General features: G+C 44.1%; 1 protein-coding gene across 1 annotated transcript in view; it reads left to right on the top strand.

The window, feature by feature from the left end:
- The window catches only part of LOC126355827 (proton channel OtopLc-like), a 254,516-nt gene that overhangs the window by 16,005 nt on the left and 217,861 nt on the right, over nucleotides 1-20,650 (top strand). The window contains exon 2 of the mRNA XM_050006273.1: nucleotides 13,022-13,180. Within this exon, the coding sequence (XP_049862230.1) occupies nucleotides 13,125-13,180 (56 nt within the window). The 5' untranslated portion in view covers nucleotides 13,022-13,124. The remainder of the gene's footprint in view (nucleotides 1-13,021; nucleotides 13,181-20,650) is intronic.

Raw genomic sequence — 20,650 nt, 5'->3', positions numbered from 1 at the left:
GACGCCATCATCAGTTAATCAGTTAATCATACAGTAAAGCTGCATGCCCTTGGGAAAAATTACGGTCGTAGTTTCCCCTTGCTTCCAGCCGTTCGCAGTACCAGCACAGCAAGGCCATTGGTTATTGTTACAAGGCCAGATCAGTCAATCATAAAGACTGTTGCCCTTGCAACTATTGAAAGGCTGCTGCCCCTCTTCAGGAACCACACGTTTGTCTGGCCTCTCAACAGATACCCCTCCGTTGTGGTTGCACCTATGGTGCGGCTATCTGTATCGCTGAGGCACGCAAGCCTCCCCACCAACAGTGAGGTCCATGATGCAGGGGGGGGGGGGGGGGGGGAGGGAGGCTTACGTATGTTACCTGGACAAATATTTTCCTGAAATCTGGTTACTCTACATTTATCATCTTTTGGTGTTGCGATTTCTTTTCCGGCATTATATTTCAGACCTTATAATTACATGCAGGCCGGACCTTACCGACAGCGTCACTATAGGGACGGGTATTAATGATTATGGTGTCACCATAGCAACTGTCGTTATTTAAGTTATAAATCAGTCAGAGAGGCTAGGAGAGCCGAGGCAGCAGCCCAGCAACGAAACAGACAGCAGTTTGCTGGCCAGGGCCCTGGCAGCTCAGCATCATCAGTAGGAATGCCTCTTCCAGAGTCGCCGTTACCACGTTCCGACAAGAAAGACGTCACGTGGACACTCGCCGCTTCACTGACAGACCTACCAGTTACACCATACCAGGCCATCGACCATGCTCCAGAGATTTCCTCGTGGCATCGGTACAGGAACCTTCCGCAAGTGTCAGGAAGTGCAACTGGCATTTAAAGCACCAGTACAAGATTATCACAGTGTCTTCTTATGATATGATGCATAGCTTCTGCTAGTAGTCGCCGCATCTATGACCTTGCCTCGAACCGCGACCTAAGACCGCTGCATGAGTGTCTAGCCCAGCCACACTGACATGGCGTCTTTGCTACACAGTTATCCTGTAGCTATCAACCGTCAGTCGCCATCATGCCGTGATAGCCAGTCCGACGCTGTCATCCACGGGGAATGCCTACGTCTGCAAAATTGTATCGACATGCTGGGGTCCGGTGATGAAATCCTGTCGTCTGTAGACTGCCCATTTCAGATGTGCTGAACCATGTCTCCACGTACCCGTCAATAAAGTGCTGTGATTGACTGCCTTCTTCGCTCGCTTCATGGCCAACCTTCAACGAGAACCAGTCGCCCACTCCCACCCTACAGACTATCCTTTAAAATACTACCATCTTAATACGTGCACGAGCTGTAAATTATCGTCCAACGTGGCCTTGAAGATGCAGCAGCAGTACAGTTCGGCGCAAGCATTCACGTAAGTGCCGACAACAAGCGTTTTATATTGGGATTGCCCTTTAGTGTTTGACCTATTCTTCCTTATTGGGTACAGTATACGCTTGTGGTGGTAATGCTGAGCGAAGTGCCTGGCTCTGAAAAATTAGTAACCCAGGAGACTGTTCAATATGTATTAAAAGAGGTCGTGAAGGTTAAAGGTGACAATGAAGCTCTGATTACAGAACTGAAGCCGACCGCTGTGGCCACGTGGTTCTAGGCGCTGCAGTCCAGAACCGCGCGACTGCTACAGTCGCAGGTTCGAATCCTGCCTCGGGCATGGATGTGTGTGATGTCCTTAGTTAGGTTTAAGTAGTTCTAAGTTCTAGGGAACTGATGACCTCAGATGTTAAATCCCATAATGCTCAGAGCCATTTGAACCATTTTGAACAGAACTGAAACGCTTGAAGGGTGAAAGAAGGGAAGGGTCATCTTCGGACGTATGTTAGCCTATCCTTCACGCTGGTATAAACTCAATGGCGGGTCTGTTTCCGATAAATCAGCGGAAGATATTTTTGTCTTCATGGATATCATCCATGTGGCCGAGAAATTATGAAATTGGGTTGATGAACAACTGTTAACTATACCTTGCCGCTCGGTTAGCCGTGCGGTCTAAGGCATGGCTTTCCGGGCTGGGACGGACCGCCTTGTCCCCGGCACGAATTCGCCCGGCGGACTTGTGTCGAGGTCCGATGAGCCGGCAAGTCTGTGAATAGTTTTAGGCGGTTTTCCACCTGCCTCGGCGAATGCGGGCTGGTTCCCCTTATTCTGTCTCAGCTAAACAGGTCGGCTATTGCTGCGCAACCGTGTTCTCCACGTACGCGCACACCACCATTACTCTACCACGCAGACACTCGTCTGGTGTGAGACGTTTCCTGGTGAGCTCCACCGGGGGCCGAACCCACAATAACCCTGAAAGAGTGGTTCGGTGTGGGGCGGCGGAGGGGTGAAGTGGACTGCGGTAGTCGTCGTGCGGTTGTGGACCGCTGCGGCTGCAGCGGGGACGGAGCCTCTCCGTCGTTTCTAGGCCGCCTCGCCTAAAATTGGTAGAGGATGCCTCAGAACACATGATGTGCAACGAGGACTTGTGAGATGCTAGCCTTTTGGAGTCTTTCAGAACGGTTTGGATTGTAAAGGAAGAAGGATACCTCGCGGCTTTATCGTAAACAATACAATGGTATAGGGCAGAAGCAAGGAGAATCAGTAGAGAGTTTAGAGGACCATATCAGAAAAACTAATGTCAACACATATGAATTAACGAGTGGTGATGGTGCTAATAAAGACTTTTTGCAGGTGGCAGAAAAAAGGGCACCTGAAGCGTTTTCGTGGGACCTGCCCTCCGAAATGTCACGGAAAGTACACATGGAGCGACCGACAATCCTGGACGAAGCAACGGAAACTGCTCTAGCTTTGACTGAAATTGACTCAGTAACTAGACCAAGAGACAAGCGGGTAGTGTTCAGTGCGGAGATTGTGTGTTACAGGTGTGGTGCTCCAGTCCACATTCAACATTTCCATACGAAGACACAATACCACAGGCGCAAGCATGTGCGGCTCTCTGTTCAAAAACGTCCACAGGCAGGGAGAGACTTCCGAATATGCCAGGAATTTTCACCTTCCATGGGCGTTAGGTATGACGTCATTCTGAATCTGGACTCCTGATTAAACATCACACCAAAGCAGATCTACAGCAGGGAACAGTAGAGTTGGATGGTACATCTTTCGTCCCAGTTTTATGGCTGAAAGAACCGTACTGTCGTTAGGAACTCCCATAACGTTGGATAAGCCAGTTAAACTGCGTAAGTGGTCTCCTTGGATTCCAATCGTACGATACGACACCGAAAGTCAGAAGAATTTTGCTGTGTACGAACGTAGGAGCTGATCTACCAATCAGTACTATATGTGTGATAGAGCCCTTGGCAGAGAATGAGATACTGGAACAGGTACAATGTTTTGTAGGATGTAGTTTTGTCATACGTGGAAGACTAGCTGAGTAGTGCTCATCAGTATAGATAATTTTGTTCGAAAGGAGGTGATGGTACCAAAAGGGACACTGACAGATAGCCTAGAAGTTTTGAAGTATGATTTAGAACGGAATTTCAATACAGGACAACAGAAGCTAGGACACACGTTCAGTGTAACTGCGCTGAGGGGAAAAGTATCGCATCTGAAAGGACATGATAGAGTAGATATGGAGAAGATACCAGAAGAATATGCAGGTTGCATAACCAGCGTGGACCACTACCGGTTCCAACTGTGGTACAACACATAATACCCACTGGGAACAAGCCACCTGCATACAAGAAGCCATACCACGTTCCCTAGTGTTTTCAACCTGCAATGGAGGAGTTCATAGACCAACAGCATTGGATAGAATCATAGAAGAATGTGGTACTCCCTGGTCAGCTCCAGTAGTAATTATACTTAAGTCCTTGGGTGGGAAAAACGCTTATAGGTTCTGTTGGAATTACAGGTTTCAAAACCAGTTAATAGTCACCAGTGCATACTCAATGACTAATATCACTTACACTTTAGAAAATCTGAGGGAATGCCGTTACTTGATCACCTTAGATTTATACACCATATGTCACCAATTACAACTACTGCCACAAGGTTGGTCTAAGACAGCATTTTCTGGTCCAATTTGGGCACTTCAAGTGTTGTCAAATTTCTTCCGTCTGATAAACGAGCTGGCGACTTTCCAACGTTTATTAGGTGGAGTTCTATGGCGCACGAAACCAAAACAAGGACATAATAGTGCACTCCACTGACATTCAGGAGCGCATGTTGGATCTGGGATAGTATTTGAATGGTTGCGTGCAGAATGGCTGACCCTCAAATTAGAAAATAGTCACATACTTCCAAAAATTTGATATTTAGTCACATTATCAGCCAGGATGGGGTTCGCACAGTGACACAACTTTTGCAAGCCATAAAAGAGTTTCCACACCTAGCACCGTCAAAGAAGTACAATCGTATCTCGGCATCACGAATTTCTATGGAAAATACATACAAAAATTTGCGGAGTTAGCAAAACCATTACACATCTGCTAAAATAGCAGGACTCCAGGCTGTCAAGAAGTATATCAATGGTTAAAAGAACTATTGACCACAGGTTCTCCTCTCATTTTTCCTTACCATCAAAACCAGTTTATCTTGTATTGTGAGTCAAGCAGCCGTGCCCGCGGCTGTTTTCTGAGCCAAGAGAGGGATGGGAAGGAACACCCCACAGTTTATGTTAATAGACAACTGAATAAAGCAGAAAAAACTATTCAGCTACAGAAAATGAAAAAGCTGGCGCAAATTTTTTCTATCAGGTATTTTCATTGCTATCTCTATGGGACACATTTTATGTTCATGGCTGATCACGCTGCACTAAAATTATTTCCCTGTTTATCAGATTCAACCAGTAGGCTATCCCGCTGAGGCTTATGTTCTAGGAAATTGGACTTTGAGGTAGTGCTTCATCCAGGGAAGACCCACAGTAAAGCTGACGGATTAAGCCACAAAATACAGGCTGTAGAATGCGCTGAAATAAGCACAGACGAGTGACAGAGCTAAGGCCACAGCCTTGGGTTGTCTGTGCACATGAGAAACACGAAGTCCAGCTCTGAACGCAGACTGATTTACAGGAAAACACAAAGCGGGTGCCGCATCGTTGTGCTAGCCTGTTTTTAAGACGAAATATGGAGGCAAACATATATTTCCATCTTAGCTGGACAAAGAGAGCGACGAGCCACGGAACACCGTGTTGCGGAAAATTACTGGTGCCCTCATAGGAAACAACAGTTGGGAGGTACGTAAAGAAGTGCATCCCGTATGCTCCAAGAGCCAAGCTGAGTCGACAGTGAATCCCGTTGAAAAGACTGCTTGAGGTAGTGAAACTGTTTTAAACGATCTGTCTTGATGTCCTCGGCCCTTTTGCACAAACACCACTGGGAAAAAGATTTGTATTAATTATAACTGACCGTTTCTCACGTTACTGAAAGAACGATGTGATGCGATCGGCGTACATACTGTATCTCCTTCTAGATCTATATGGATACTGTGCAAATCACGTTTAAGTGCCCGGCACAAGATTCATGGAACCACCTTCACAATTCTCTATTATTCCATTCTCATATAGTACGCCGAAAAAACGGACAGCTATATCTTTCCATCGGAGGTCTTATTTCCCTTATTTTATTATGGTGATCATTTCTCCCTCTGTAGGTCAGTGTCAACAAAGTATTTTCGCATTCGGGGGAGAAAGTTGGTGATTGAAATTTCGTGATAAGATTCCACCGCAAAGGAAAACGCCTTGGTTTTATATCCTGTATATTTCAGTGGCACACTGTCCCCCGTTTCGCGATAGTAAAATACGTTCTGCTGTTTATTGAACTTTTTCGATGCACTCCGTCACTCCTATATGGTAAAGATGCCACACCGCACAGTAGTATTCTAAAAGAGGATGGTTAAGCATAGTGCGGCAGCCTCTTTAGTAGATCTGGTATATTTTCTAAGTATCGTGCCAATAAAACGTAGTCTTTGGTTAGCCTTCCCCACAACATTTTATTTGTGTTCCTTCCGATTTCAGTTGTTAGTAATTGTAATTCCTCGGAATACAGTTGAATTTATGGCCTTTAGATTTGACTGACTTATCATGTAACCGAAGTTTACCCGATTCCTTTTAGCAGTCATGTGGATAATCTCACATTTTGAGTTATTTAGGATCACTTTCCAATTCTCGCACCCTACAGATATATTTTCTAAATCGTTTTGCAATTTGTTTTGATCTTCTGGTGAATTTACTTGGCGATAAACGACAGCATCATCTGCAAACAACCTAAGACAGCAGTTCAGATTGTCTCCCAAATCGTTTAAATAGATAAGTAAGAGCACAGGGTTTATAACACTACCTTGGGCCACGCCAGAAACCACTTCTGTTTTCCTCGATGACTTTACATAAATTGCTACGTACTGTGACCTGTCTGACAGAAAGTCAGGAATCCAATCACTTAAGTAGGACGATATTCTATAAGCACGCAATTTCACTACAAATCGCTTGTGTGGTACAGTGTCAAAAGCCCTCTGGAAACGCAGACATACGGAATTAATTTGAAATCTCTTGTTAGTAGCACATAACATTTCGCTCCAGTAAAGAGCTAGTTACGTTTCATAAGAACGAAGTATTATAAATCGGTGTTAAATGTGTGTCAATAGACCGTTTTTTTCCAGATGAATTATGGTGTTCGAACACGATATATGTTTCAAAATCCTGTTGCATATCGACGTTAATGGTTTTAGCCTGTAATTTAGTGGATTACTCCTACTACGTTTCTTGAATATTGCTGTGACCTGTTCTAGTTTCCAGTCTTTGGGTACAGATTTTTCGTTGAGAGAACGGTTGTATATGGTTTTTAAGTATGGGGCAATTGTGTCAGCACACTCTGAAAGGAACCTAACTCGTATACAGTCTGCACCGAAAGACATGCTTTTGTTAAGCGATTTAAGTTGCTTCACTACTCTGAGGATACCTACTTCTACAGTATTCAGGTCGGCAGCTGTTCTTGATTTGAATTCTGGAATATTTGCCTCGTCTTCTTTCGTGAACGAATTTCGATAGGCTGTGTTTAGTAACACTGCTTTGGAAGCATTGTCTTCGATGGGGTCTGCATTGCTGTCGCGCAAAGAAGTCATTGATCGTGTCTTGCCGCTGACATACTACACATACGACCAGGATTTCTTTGGATTTTCTGCCAGGTTTCGAGACTAAATCTCGTTATGGAAACTGCTATAAGCATCTCGCATTGAAGTCCCCGTTTTTCGTTGTTTCTGCAACAGTGTTCTGACACTTTTTGTGTACCAAGGAGGGTCAGCTCCGTCGTTTGTTAATTTATTTGGTACAAATCTCTCAATTGCTGCCGATACTAGTTCTCTGAATTCAAGCCACAACTCGTCTACACTTATACTGTTAATTAGGAAGGAGTGGAGATTGTGTTTCAGGAAGGCATCCAGTGAATTTTTATCTGTTGTTCTGAAGAGGTATATTTTTCGTTTAGTTTTGGAGGATTTAGGGGGTTACAATATTTAGTCCCTCTACGACAATCCTGCGTTCACTTGTCGCTATATCCATTTTGATGCTCGTTGTTAACTCAGATTAATTGTTGATAAGAGGTCAAGTGTGTTTTCACAACCGGTTACTATTCCCGTGGGCTCGTTAACTAACTGGTCATAATAATTTTCGGAAAATACGTTTCGTACAATTTCGGATGATGTTTTATGCGTACCCCCGGAATTAAACATGTATTTTCGATAACATATCCAGGGTAAATTAAAGTCACCAACAACTATAATCGCATGAGTTGGATACGTGTTTGAAATCAAACTAAAGTTTTCTTTGAACCTTTCAGCAATTGTGCGATGTGAAATCGGAGGTCGGTAAAAGGATCCAATTATTATTTTATTCCAGTTGCCAAGAATGACTTCTGCCCATAGTAGCTCACAGTAACAATCCTCTTCAATTTCGCAACAAGGTGAACTACTTCTAACAGTAGCAAACACGCCACCGCCAACTGTGTTTAGCCTATACTTTCGGAACACCATTAGGTTCTTTCAGTTAAACTTATCTCCGGCTTTAGCCAGCCTTCAGTGCCTCTAATGATTTGAGCATAAGTGCTTTCTATCAGTGGTTCATGGTGTGGGTACCTGTAGTCATGTCCTAGTTCACGAACCACGGGCAACGTATGAGTGGCCAAGTAAGTGGTCCCGACAGTCGGGATACCAGTTACTTTGGAATAAGGCTGGACATCTCGGACATATTCTGAGGCGTGGTCACCTTTGTGCTCATACGGCAAAGACTACCAAATCTACCGGTTAGTCCTTCAACCGTGAGGCATAAAACCCAATGGGACCCGGGGCAAGTTTCCATGGTAAGATAAATATGATGCTGGCAACAATCAGAGCAAAATGCCTCGGACCTTTGGAGGTGACGGAGTCACACCTCTAACTGACAAACCAGGGACTCCTAAGATACGACTTGCCAAACAAATGGTAATGAGATGGGGAGCTATTAATATCAATGGGGGCTACTCTGGGAAGAAGGTAGAGCTGGCAGAGGCTGCAAGTAAGATGGGGCTGGATGTTTTAGCTGTTAGTGACATTCGGGTAAGGGGTGAGAAAGAAGAGGAAGTGGGAGAATACAAGGTCTACCCGTCAGGAGTCAAAGCAGGAATAGCACTATGGGGTGTAGGGCTTTACATCAGCAAAGAAATGGAACCCAGCGTAGGTGCAATAAGGTATGTAAACGAACGACTGATGTAGATAGATTTGACAGTGTCTAGCAAGAAAATTAGGATTGTGTCAGTATATTCGCATTGTGAAGGGACAGATCAAGAGAAGATGCATAGTTTTTATGAGGCACTCAGTGATGTAGTTGTTAGAGTAAAGGACAAGGACAGTGTTCTGCTCATGGGTGATTTTAACGCCAGGATTGGAAATCGAACAGAATGGAATGAAAAGCTTATGGGTAAATTTGGAGAGGATATGGAGGCCAACAGGAACGGGAAACTACTCTTGGATTTCTGTGCCAGTATGGGCTTAGTAACCATAAATTCCTTTTTTAAACATAAGAACATTCACCGGTACACTTGGGAAGGCAGGGGAACCAGATCTGCCATTGACTATATAACAACAGATCAGGAATTAAGGAAGGCTGTGAGGGATCCACGTGTATTCAGGGGATTCTTTGATGACACTGATCATTATTTAATCTGCAGTGAAATTGGGATTGTGAGGCCGAAAGCGCAGGAGGTCAGGTCCATATGTAGGAGAATAAGAGTGGAGAAACTTCAGGATAAGGAAATCAGGCACAAGTACATAACAGCGATCTCAGAAAGGTACCAGTTAGTTGAATGTAGTCTATTACAGTCATTGGAAAAGGAATGGACAAGGTACAGGGACACAGTACTAGAAGCAGCTAAAAATGTCTTGGAACAGTAGTGTGTAAAAGTAGGATGAAGCAAACAGCTTGGTGGAATGAAACAGTCATGGCAGCCTGTAAAAGGAAAAAGGAGGCGTATCAAAAATGGCTACATACTAGAACTCAGGTAGACAGAGAAAGTTATGTTGAAGAAAGAAACAAAGCCAAACAGATAATTGCAGCATCCAAGAAGAAATCTTGGGAAGACGTTGGAAACAGGTTGAAGACTATGGGTCAAGCTGCTGGAAAACCATTCTGGAGTGTAATTAGCAGTCTTCGAAAGGGAGGTAAGAAGGAAATGACAAGTATTTTGGACAGGTCAGGAAAACTGCTGGTGAATCCTGTGGATGCCTTGGGCAGTAGGAGGCAATATTTTGAAGAGTTGCTCAATGTAGGTGAAAATACGATCAGTAATGTTTCAGATTTCGACGTAGAATGGGATAGGAAGGATGATGGAAACAGCATCATATTTGAGGAAGTGGAGAAAATGGTCCAGAGATTGCAGTGCAATAAAGCAGCTGGGGTGGATGAAATTAAGCCGGAACTCATCAAATACACTGGAATGTCAGGTCTTAAATGGCTACACAGGATAATTGAAGTGGCCTGGGAGTCGGGACAGGTTCCATCAGACTGGACAAAAGCAGTAATTACACCAATCTTTAAACATGGAAACAGAAAAGATTGTAACAACTACAGAGGTATCTCTTTAATCAGCGTTGTGGGTAAAATCGTCTCAGGTATTGTTGAAAGGAAAGTGCGAGTATGAGTTGAGGACCAGTTGGATGAAAATCAGTGTGGATTTAGGCCTCTTAGAGGTTATCAGGACCAGATCTTTACCTTACGTCAAATAATCGAGAAGTGTTATGAGTGGAACAGGGAATTGTATCTATGCTTTATAGATCTAGAAAAGGCATATGACCGGGTTCCTAGGAGGACGTTATGTCTGTTCTACGAGATTATGGAATAGGAGGCAAATTTTTGCAAGCATTTAAAGGTCTTTACATGGATAGTCAGGCAGCAGTTAGAGTTGGCAGTAAATTGAGTTCATGGTTCAGAGTAGTTTCAGGGGTAAGACAAGGCTGCAACCTGTCTCCACTGTTGTTCGTATTATTTATGGATCATATGTTGAAAACAAGAGACTGGCGGGGTGAGATTGAGATATGTGAACACAAAATAAGCAGTCTTGCATATGCAGATCACTCAGTTTTGATGGCAGATTCGATTGAAAGTTTGCATGAAGATCAGCATCTCCAAAACAAAAGTAATGTCAGTGGAAAAGAAATATAAACGGATTGAGTGCCAAATAGGAGGAACAAAGTTAGAACAGGTGGATGGTTTCAAGTACTTAGGATGCATATTCTCACAGGATGGCAACATAGTGAAAGAACTGGAAGCGAGGTGTAGCAAAGCTAATGCAGTGAGCGCTCAGCTACGATCTACTCTCTTCTGCAAGAAGGAAGTCAGTACCGAGACTAAATTATCTGTGCACCGTTCAATCTTTCGACTAACTTTGTTGTATGGGAGCGAAAGCTAGGTGGATTCAGGTTACCTTATCAACGAGGTTGAGGTTACGGATATGAAAGTAGGTAGGATGATTGCAGGCACTAGTAGATGGGAACAATGGCAGGAGGGTGTCCACAATGAGGAAATTAAAGGAAAACTGGGAATGAACTCTATAGATGTAGCAGTCAGAGCGAACAGGCTTAGATGGTGGGGCCATGTTACACATGGGAGTAGCAAGGTTACCCAAGAGACTCATGGGTTCAGCAGTAAAGGGTAGGAAGAGTCGGGGCAGACCAAGGAGAAGGTACCTGGATTCGGTTAAGAATGATTTTGAAGTAATAGGTTTAACATCAGAAGAGACACCAATGTTAGCACTGAATAGGGGATCATGGAATAATTTTAAAAGGGGGATATGCTCCAGACTGAACGCTGAAAGGCATAATCAGTCTTAAATGATGATGATGATGATGATGATGATGATGATGATGCTTTCGGTCAGCGGTTGGAGCTCTGGTACTTTCCTAACATAGTTACCCTGATGGTGCCTGTATCTACGTTGTTCATGTGCTCGGCCTGCTCTCTTTGTGACTGAAGCCTTTTTTGTGTTTTCCCGAGACCCTCTAACCTAAAAAGCCGTCCAGTCCACGCCACCATCCCCTGCTGCCCATGTAGCAGCATCGTGTCTATAGTGGACCCCTGACCTCATCAGCGGAACCCGAAGGCTAATCACTCTTTGACACATGTCGAGGAATCTGCAGCCTACACGGTCGCAGAACTGGCTGAACCTCTGATTCAGACCCTCCCCCTTGCTCTGTACCAGAGGTCCACAATCGGTCCTGTCGAGTATGCTGCAAATGGTCATCTCTGCTTTCATCTAGCAAGCAAAACTGGCAGCCTCTACCACTTCCGTTAGCCGGTGGAAACCCGAAAGATTCTCTTCCCATCCAAAGTGATACATGTCACTGGTACCAACATCAGTCGCCACTTGTAGCTGTATGCACCCTGTGCTCTTCATAGCATCGGGAAGAACGTGTCCCGCATCTGGAGTATCTGTACCCGAGATGCACATGGAGTGCACATTGGCTTTCTTCCCCTACTTGGCAGCTATGTCCCTAAGCGGCCCCATAATGCGCCTTACGTTTGAGCTCCCAACTATCAATAATCACACCATCTAAGAGTGCCTTTAACTTGCATGCTGAGAGGTTTCCTCTGAAACAGAACAGGCGAGTGCATTTGGTTGAGCAACAGTGTCAACAATACACAGCACTTGGAACCTGTTTGTCAGACTAACGAGGGACGCCGTACTTGCGGTCCTGTAGGAAGCCGCCTACTACACCCTGAGGCGACCTCCCACTGTACCACAGGTGAGTAGTCAACAACAGTTCAAGCAGTAACTGAATTGGCCACCAGTGAGGACCAATCAGAGGACTCTGAAGTGCTGGACATCCGTTAGATCCTCACGTGGCCGTGGTGCCCCTCCACTGCAGCTTCAGGCTGTATAACCGAAGCCAACACAGCCTGGAGCTGAGAAAGGTGTCACCAACCATGACCGCATCCGCACACAACAATCACAGTTTCTATCCATACTAAAGACTGTGGAAAACTACACTACCCAGATAAACAGGCTATAGACAGTGCCCAACACATTTGTGCAAAGTCACATCAGATTTTGACTGTGGTTTCCATTACACCCCAGCTCGGACCTGAAACAAATCACAAGCTTGCTTTACGTGATGTCCCAAACCACGAGTTTCTATGTCTCATAGTATTCTTTTTGACAGTGTTTGGAAACTAGAGAGGTTTCATGTGGACAGCCTTCAAAACAGTCCTAACTTTCAACAGCGTACGTAATACACAAGATGACAGAAGACAGTGTCTGATTACTAATAAAGAAGAAATAAGGAATGAGAACTAGCAAAGTAAACGAAAACACAAGCGTCCATTCCTCCGCACGGAAGAGAGATGCAGCAATGCCACCAGTCGGGAGTCGCTAACTTGGGAGCAGCTGAAAGCAGGCGGAGGGTTCGGCGGCATGGCGACGGGTGGAGTGCATTAGCGCACAGCAGGGAGTTGGTCCAGGCGGGGAGCAGAGCGCCAGATGAAAGGCCCGGCGCGGGGCTGCGGGACTTTGACCCAGTGGTGGCTGTCTATTAGCGGAGCGCGCTGCTTTCTGTGCAGGGCGTTCAGCCGCGCTGGGGCACCATCAGCAGAAGAGGAGACCACCCGGAAAAGGCGCGTGTGTGCTCGGCTGGACCCAGCAGCAGCAGCAGCAGGGGCAGTGATGTCGCTGACCAACAGGCCAGTCATAGACCAGCTCAGCGAGGAGAGCGACACCGAGTAAGTACAAGCGTTTACTCTTATTTGTGTGATCACTTGATCCATTTCATTTTGATCCTCCGTCTCATCTATGAAATTAAATATTGTTGCGATTGATCCAAATTCCTAGCCTCTTGCCTTTAGGTGACAACTTCCTGAAAAAGTGATTGGATCTCCACTTGTTTGCCCATCACTGCTGTGTGGATGCTCTGTTTATTGCTTTTCACTGCGCTGTCGTGGCAGCCTGACAGCAACAAGGTGTCTCTTATTTTAAATATCTGTACTGATATCGGGGGTTCCTAGAGATACTTCATTGTTATAAAACCAGAAGGTCAGTGCTGGACATGAATTTCCTAAACTAGTGCGACATATTTCTCAAAAATGTCTAAGTAATCGGCCCAGAACATTTTCCAGTGCTCTTAAATGCAAATCATTTGCACCATATTGAAACAATTTCTGGCTGCTGAAAGCATAGCATTTATGTTCTGAGTTTACAAGCTTCTTACTTTGATTCGCACTCAGAGTAATTCTTTTTTACTTTTGTTTGTAGGTTATATATTTATCATAGAACGGAAATGTTAGTTAATAAATACTGAATCATAATTTTTTAATAAAAACTAAATTTATTTATTTTAAATTACCAATCTCTCACAATGTGAGCACTCAAAATAAATTAAAATTCTGTGCAATAATGCGAAGCAACGTATAGAAAAGATAATACATTTTTATTTCTGTAGATTGAATAGTATTAACGATGTGTATGATAAACGTACCAAAGAGTGCGTAGTCCCAGAGAAAATGCAGACTTTATTCCTGACAGCTGACTAATCAGATCGCCACTGACGTAGTTGTGTTCTGGCTGCTATCAGAAACACCTTGTAGAAACTGAATGAAGAAATCTTGTGTTTCTGAAATGAAACAGGTAAGAATCGCTTTTCAGGTTTCTTATTGTAGTTCTGGTACTCTGTTGCTTAAGCTATACACAGAATATATTAGCAATAGTCTTTAATTATTGATTGCATTTTGGAAGGCTGGCCTGCAGTCCACCTTATTGCATCCACATATTTTTCAAACGTGACGTGTGCTAACATATGTTGATTTCTCTTGGAATTATTGTTTCTGCACGAAAGAGCACGCATATATCGTCCCCGAAGAGTGTGTGTGTTCTTTTCAGAGCGCAACTGAAAATTTGTACCTCTTGAGTGTCTTATTGAGTCCGAAGAATAAGTTTTGTTTCTGAATCATTTCACATTAGGTTGCCACTGCTCGTGGTACGAAGGAGTCTGCTTTAAGGCAAAGGTTGTGAGTAGAGAACATAGGTTTTGGTGATTCCAGAGGACTGGTCGTGGTCGTGATAGTAAGATCGTGTGGGACCAAACTACTGAGGTGTTCAGTCCGTACGCTTGCACACTACCTAGCGTAACTTAAACTAACTTACGCAAAGGACAACACATACACCCATTCCCGAGGGACGACTCAAACCTCCGACGGGGTTGAGTCACGCGAACCGTGGCAAGGCGCTCCATAGGACTCGATCCAGTGAATCAAGTGTGGCACGAACATTGCACTTCATTTGAGGGTGAAATTGTGTTCATTTGTGGTACTTGCGAAATGCATAATCTTTGGGCATGTTTAAGCTCAGGTGAACGAAAGAGTGCACATTCCCTGTTTGTTGTAGATTTGAAAAGTTAAATAAATGTATTACCTCTCGTCTGCAGTAGTTTTCATAACGTTTAGATTTTGTGTTAATGAATATAAACCTAAAATGATTTTGTTTTCCTATTAATAATAACGCAGATATATAAGATTATTCGTTAACTGGGCACTCTTAGGTATGGTTCCCCCACACGGTTCTCTAAAATTCCCCTTACAGACTTCTACGACATGCAGATAGCTTTAGGGTGTTTAGGAAACCGACGTGTACCGACGTTATAATCCACACGAAATCCTGTCTTGCGACACGACACAAGGAAGCCTCCTTTTGTTCAGCGCTACACTGATTGCCGCGTGTGCAGTTATGACACAGCAAGATAAAAAAAAGAACTTGGTACTCTGTAGCACACTGCCAGACCCAACCGGAACTTCAAATCCATAGTTACGCGGATATACACCGTGCGTCCAAAAAGTTTCGATACTGTTTTTTTTTTTTTTTCGGGCGTATAAGGGGCGTCAGCGCAGTACCTAGATGGCAGCTTGAACTAATAAGTGTAAACAATAGATGTGCATTCGCCTGGTCAGTTGTGAGCAGGCTTTATTGTTAGTGGACGTCCGCCTGTAATGTCTCAAGATTGATGTGCCACAAATCGCAAAGGAGTAACATCTCCGAATCAAGTGTTTCGAAGAAGAGAAAAGTGTGTTCAAAGTTCGTCCTGCACTCCTTGACAGCCTGAACATAAACAGTGACGCGTGATTTGATTGAAACGCAAAATGCGGATCATTCTTTTCTGGAAAAAGTTTGTCACTGGTGACGTGGCTCGGTATTGTCAATACGAACGTACCAAAAACGAAAAAGTGCAGAAATGCACCTGAAGGATCAGCTCTTTAAAGCTGTAACTGACATTCAAGACAATGAAATATGCGAGTTGAACAATTGAATTGCCCCTCTGACTAACAAAAACTACCTTTCATGGGGGTCCAAAATTACACATTACAAGGCAGTGATTAAACCAAAAGCATTGTATGCAGCAGAAACACTAAATATGATTATCAAAGGCCGAAGCTCAAGGAAAGAAAAAATCATAGGACCCAAACTTCAAGAAAATAACATTATATACATCAAAAATGAAACTCCCTACAGAAAAACTGATAAACTTTCAGATACTATGCTAAAAAGGAGGATAAAGTTACATGGTCATCTTCTCAGAATGGATTCCAACAGATTACCCAAACAAATTTTTTGCTTTTTCCGTAACCACAAAACGAAACCCAACTGGTTTAAAGAAACTGAGAAAGACCTAGTAGAATTAAAGATTTCAGAAAATTCACTTATCGATCGAACAGCTAAATTAATTACTAAAAATGAAAACATAAGTTTCCAAGACAAGTCCACGCAAAAGTCCAAACCCTTCATCTCGGAAGAAGAGAGGAAAAGAAGATCAGAAAGAATGAATAAATACTGGGCTCTAAGAAAAGAACAACACACAAAGAAATGATTGATCCAGTGTACCGCGAAGAGGTTGAAACGAAAGAAGAAGATTGCGTTTTGGTCCATTTTGTCGCTACATGTAGAAAAGTACATGTAGGTTTCCGATCGGTTGTTCTCTTGTAGTAGGCCATTGATAGTTCTATTATCTAAATAGTTAACTGCGTACTAACGATTCAAGAGACTTACTTATTACACCTGTACAATGCGAACCACGTCTTAATTACGATTAACTCCGAAGGCTGTTCCTACGAATGCAGTTGGTGACAGGCTTCTGCTACATCTACCAGAACTGATCACCAGATATGTTTGACGTTAGTTCTTCTAATTGAGGATGCAATAGCCATCAAAGTCAAATTATGCGTCAATGGGTAGCTTGAAATCACCTCAAGTGCTGAGGACACCTTTTGGTTTGCGCGAAACTCACAACACAGTTGCTCATTGAGTAGAAGTGATAGGTGTGAGGATATCTTCTTGCAATAAGCGAATTGACCACTTTTGAAGTATTCTCGCAATACTGTTGGGACTTGTTGAGCTATGCAGAGATGAACCGCCGGACGCGGTGGTCTCGCGGTTCTAGGCGCGCAGTCCGGAACCGTGCGACTGCTACGGTCGCAGGTTCGAATTCTGCCTCGGGCATGGGTGTGTGTGACGTCCTTAGGTTAGTTAGGTTTAAGTAGTTCTAAGTTGTAGGGGACCAATGACCACAGCAGTTGAGTCCCATAGTGCTCAGAGCCATTTGAACCATTTGAACCAGTGATGAACCGCTGCAGAAGATTTGAAAGGAATATTTGCTGTACAGTTGTCGACGTACTGTAAATCGAGAGAAAAGAAGCAGCAAATCTGTGAACAGTGATTAGAGACTACCGACTCGTACCATCGATATTAAATTAACGTAGTTTGTTGTTTGAAATCGAAAACACTGTTGCTGTACTGTCACTAAACAAAGGGATGCGTATTTGCTATACAAATTTAGTGTTCTGATGTAACCTGATGTGGCGGTGAATCAATCGAGATACAGACTTCCTCATTTACGAGGTGTCAATAAAAAAAACTTATTTACCGAATTTGAACTATTAATGGAATAGAAAAGCTCCATAAAACTATTGAGCTCCGACGGAAGTATATTCGCGCATTCGGTTTTGTTGGGACTTCGCAAGCCGCTGCTCGCTTTAATCATAAATAGAGGTATGGTGAAGCTACTCATGTACCACCACAATAAAACCAAAACAGCGAACAGTAGAGACAGTTTGAAATAGAATAGTGGCGTATTTAAGTTTACAAAATAATGACAAGTTTTATTAAACCTTTAGTAACTACAACGATGATAAATCTTATACAAGAATGACAAACACGAATTAGATAAGCAAAGGTGTTTCATAGGCAAAGCAAAACATTGCGGTGTGTACTATACAAATTCTCCCCCGAATTACCGCCTTTACAACACAATCTGACTTCGTTTACATGAATTCACGGTGAAGCCCTACTCTGTTCAAATGGAATTAACTACGATCAACCATATTACAAACTATCATTCACCCGAGAACAGGGAGCTGTGAATATCATCGCCAGTGTAGCAATGCTTTAGCCCTTCACCTTGACTCAGACGGCAACATAAAACGGCGAGAAGCGGCCAGCTGCGACAGCTGTAATGTTCTGACGCGCCAACGGAAATATTCATCTTACGCGGTCTGGCGTTCTGATTATCAGAACGCGGAAAACTTCCCTATCTGAGCCCTGAAATCCCGGCCGATTTGAGTCTGAGGTGCACCTTTTCCCTAGTCTGACCAAACCATTTTGATTCACGGCCACGACAGTGCGTGCCGGAAGTGTCAAACGTCAGTCAGCCAACTCAGGACTAATAGGTTCACCCTCGCGACACACAGTATGTCCAAGATGATATTTAGAATGAGACGTGCTTGGGTAGCTGAGATGGTAGAGCACTTGCCCACGAAAGGCAAAGGTCCCGAGCTCGAGTCTCGGCCCGGCACACAGTTTTAATCTGCCAGGAAGTTTCGAGATGATATTCAGTTCCACTGCCAATACAGTTAGAAACTGCCACTGGCTCTTAGTCCACCCGAGACACAGTCCACAAGTCTCACCCAGTAGGGAATGACCCGTAGATCCTTACCAGGAGAGGACCAGAAGACCAAGACCCCGAAGAATCACCACCAAGCCTCGGTACGAGAGTCGAATCACCAAAACGAAGCCGCCCACACATTTCACAAACCAATCCAACTATCCTGTACTCATTGAATCTCTCCTCTTGATTGTTCTTTTGACCTGGTAGCAAATACAGACATGGCACCAGGCATCCCACACTGGAGGACCAGGCCTGTACCTTGTACATCGTGAGAGGAGCACCTCTGTGACTCTAGATGTCTCTTGTCTGAAGAAAGAAGATCTTAGACTAAGTAGGCGTCGTTTTCATGGTAAGCGTCACCATGTTCTAGCAAGAAACATCTACTAAACGGAACCACAGTCCCTCAATTACAGAGTGATCTAGTCTTTCCGGGCCAATTTCCGAAAGAAGGTTGTTGGCTTTCCAGACAGTGGTGCCCATGAAATTTATGTTTTTGCCGTTCACTAAAACAAACTTGGCGACTTCTGGCGTCATAGGAGGGGGCTACGGTCCTGCCTCCACTAAACATGTACGCCAGCCACTCTGCACGTATCGTCGCAGCTTCTAACATGAGAATGCACTGAGTTTTATGACGTTCCCATCTTTTGCACTAAAGCTCAGTTTACAGCAGTGTCTCTTAAACGGCTTGCTCATCCCACTTTATTCCATCAAGCTGTCTTCCGTGATGGACTGGTGCCCGCCCAGGTAAAATGTTTTGCAAACCGGCGCCATTGTATTCGATCCCAAGCTCTGTAGGTAAGAACCTCTGAACACTGTTTCCTAGAATCACTTGCAGGGCCAGCTCGCTGCTTTCAGCGTGTATGGCCCCCAATTCATCTCATTTCCTGTTTTCGGTCACCTCCACTTCCGCCCCCCCCCCCCCCCCTCCACAAGCTACACATGCTATTATAGGAATATTCTGCCCACAGTTTCCTCGTTTCCTCATGTATAAAAAACCATTAACCACACATTCCAAATTTAGTACCGGGGAAAACCGAGATCACGCCCTAAAATATGAAAGTTAATCTGACCGACGATGTTGTTAAAGAGAGAGGGTGTCATACCATCGCCGGCCGCGGTGGTCTCGCGGTTCTAGGCGCGCAGTCCGGAACCGTGCGACTGCGACGGTCGCAGGTTCGAATCCTGCCTCGGGCATGGATGTGTGTGATGTCCTTAGGTTAGTTAGGTTTAAGTAGTTCTAAGTTCTAGGAAACTGATGACCACAGCAGTTGAGTCCCATAGTGCTCAGAGCCATTTGAACCACTTTTTGTCATGCCATCTCTCAACTTAACCCGCTGGATCTACTCAATACGACCGTAATAGACTTTCTCCTTGTCCTTGTTAATAAATCGTATACTGACCGTTGTCTAACGAAGGCACTGAAAGCAAAGGTGCTTTAAAAACAGTGTGGGTAGCCCAGATACTGATCAACACAGTGTGATGTGTGTTTCTACTGTAGAGTCTTCATTACTTCGATGTCGAGATTTGATATATTACGGTCGCGCTTAACGCTGGGAATGTTGTTTTAATTAAAGATACCCCAGGTTTATCGAAAGATTGTCGTGCTCCAACAGTCCCTCGAGAGAGGAATTTGTTACTTTAAGTGAGTCTGCATAAGGGAGAGTACCAAACTGGTACGTCTGGTATCAACAGTTCTGTGAAGAATTGCTTACACCTTCCATTTTTGCATCTGAAATGACATTTGCGCACCAGACTTATTATATCGGCATGCTCAGCGTATGACTGATTCGCTTACTCTCGGCGAAGAGAGCCTGGTTGCTACTGTATGAATTTGGTGCTCATAATGGAAAAGGAAAACTAAGGATCTCCGATAAATGTACACACTCAGGGATAGTGAGAGGGCACAGTTTTTGTAAAAGACACATTAACTGTGGCTATTAGCTAAATGAATGCATAGCGCTGAGCAGAGTGATTTTACCAGCGTGAAAATAAACTCGTAGACGTGTGCAGTATGAGTTGCAGACTCCTCACATTGTTGCGAGGTGAAGGCAGGATTACAACAAGCACTGAAAAATTGGTGGTCCGACTGACATTCGATCTAGCGAACTCTCGATTGCACGGCATGCGCTCTACCGCTAAACCACCAGGCGCGACACGTATATGGACAGTTCATCTACAGGCTTTGATAAGTGAGTTTGTTAGTATTAAAACATGTAACGTACGTCACCGTATCTCGTGACTGCCTCGACTTATAACCTCAAATTAT

The sequence above is a fragment of the Schistocerca gregaria genome, chromosome 3 (assembly GCF_023897955.1).
Source record: "Schistocerca gregaria isolate iqSchGreg1 chromosome 3, iqSchGreg1.2, whole genome shotgun sequence".
Classification (NCBI taxonomy): domain Eukaryota; kingdom Metazoa; phylum Arthropoda; class Insecta; order Orthoptera; family Acrididae; genus Schistocerca; species Schistocerca gregaria.
Note: the sequence above shows the minus strand (reverse complement) of the source record. Positions and strands in the feature narration are given on the sequence as shown.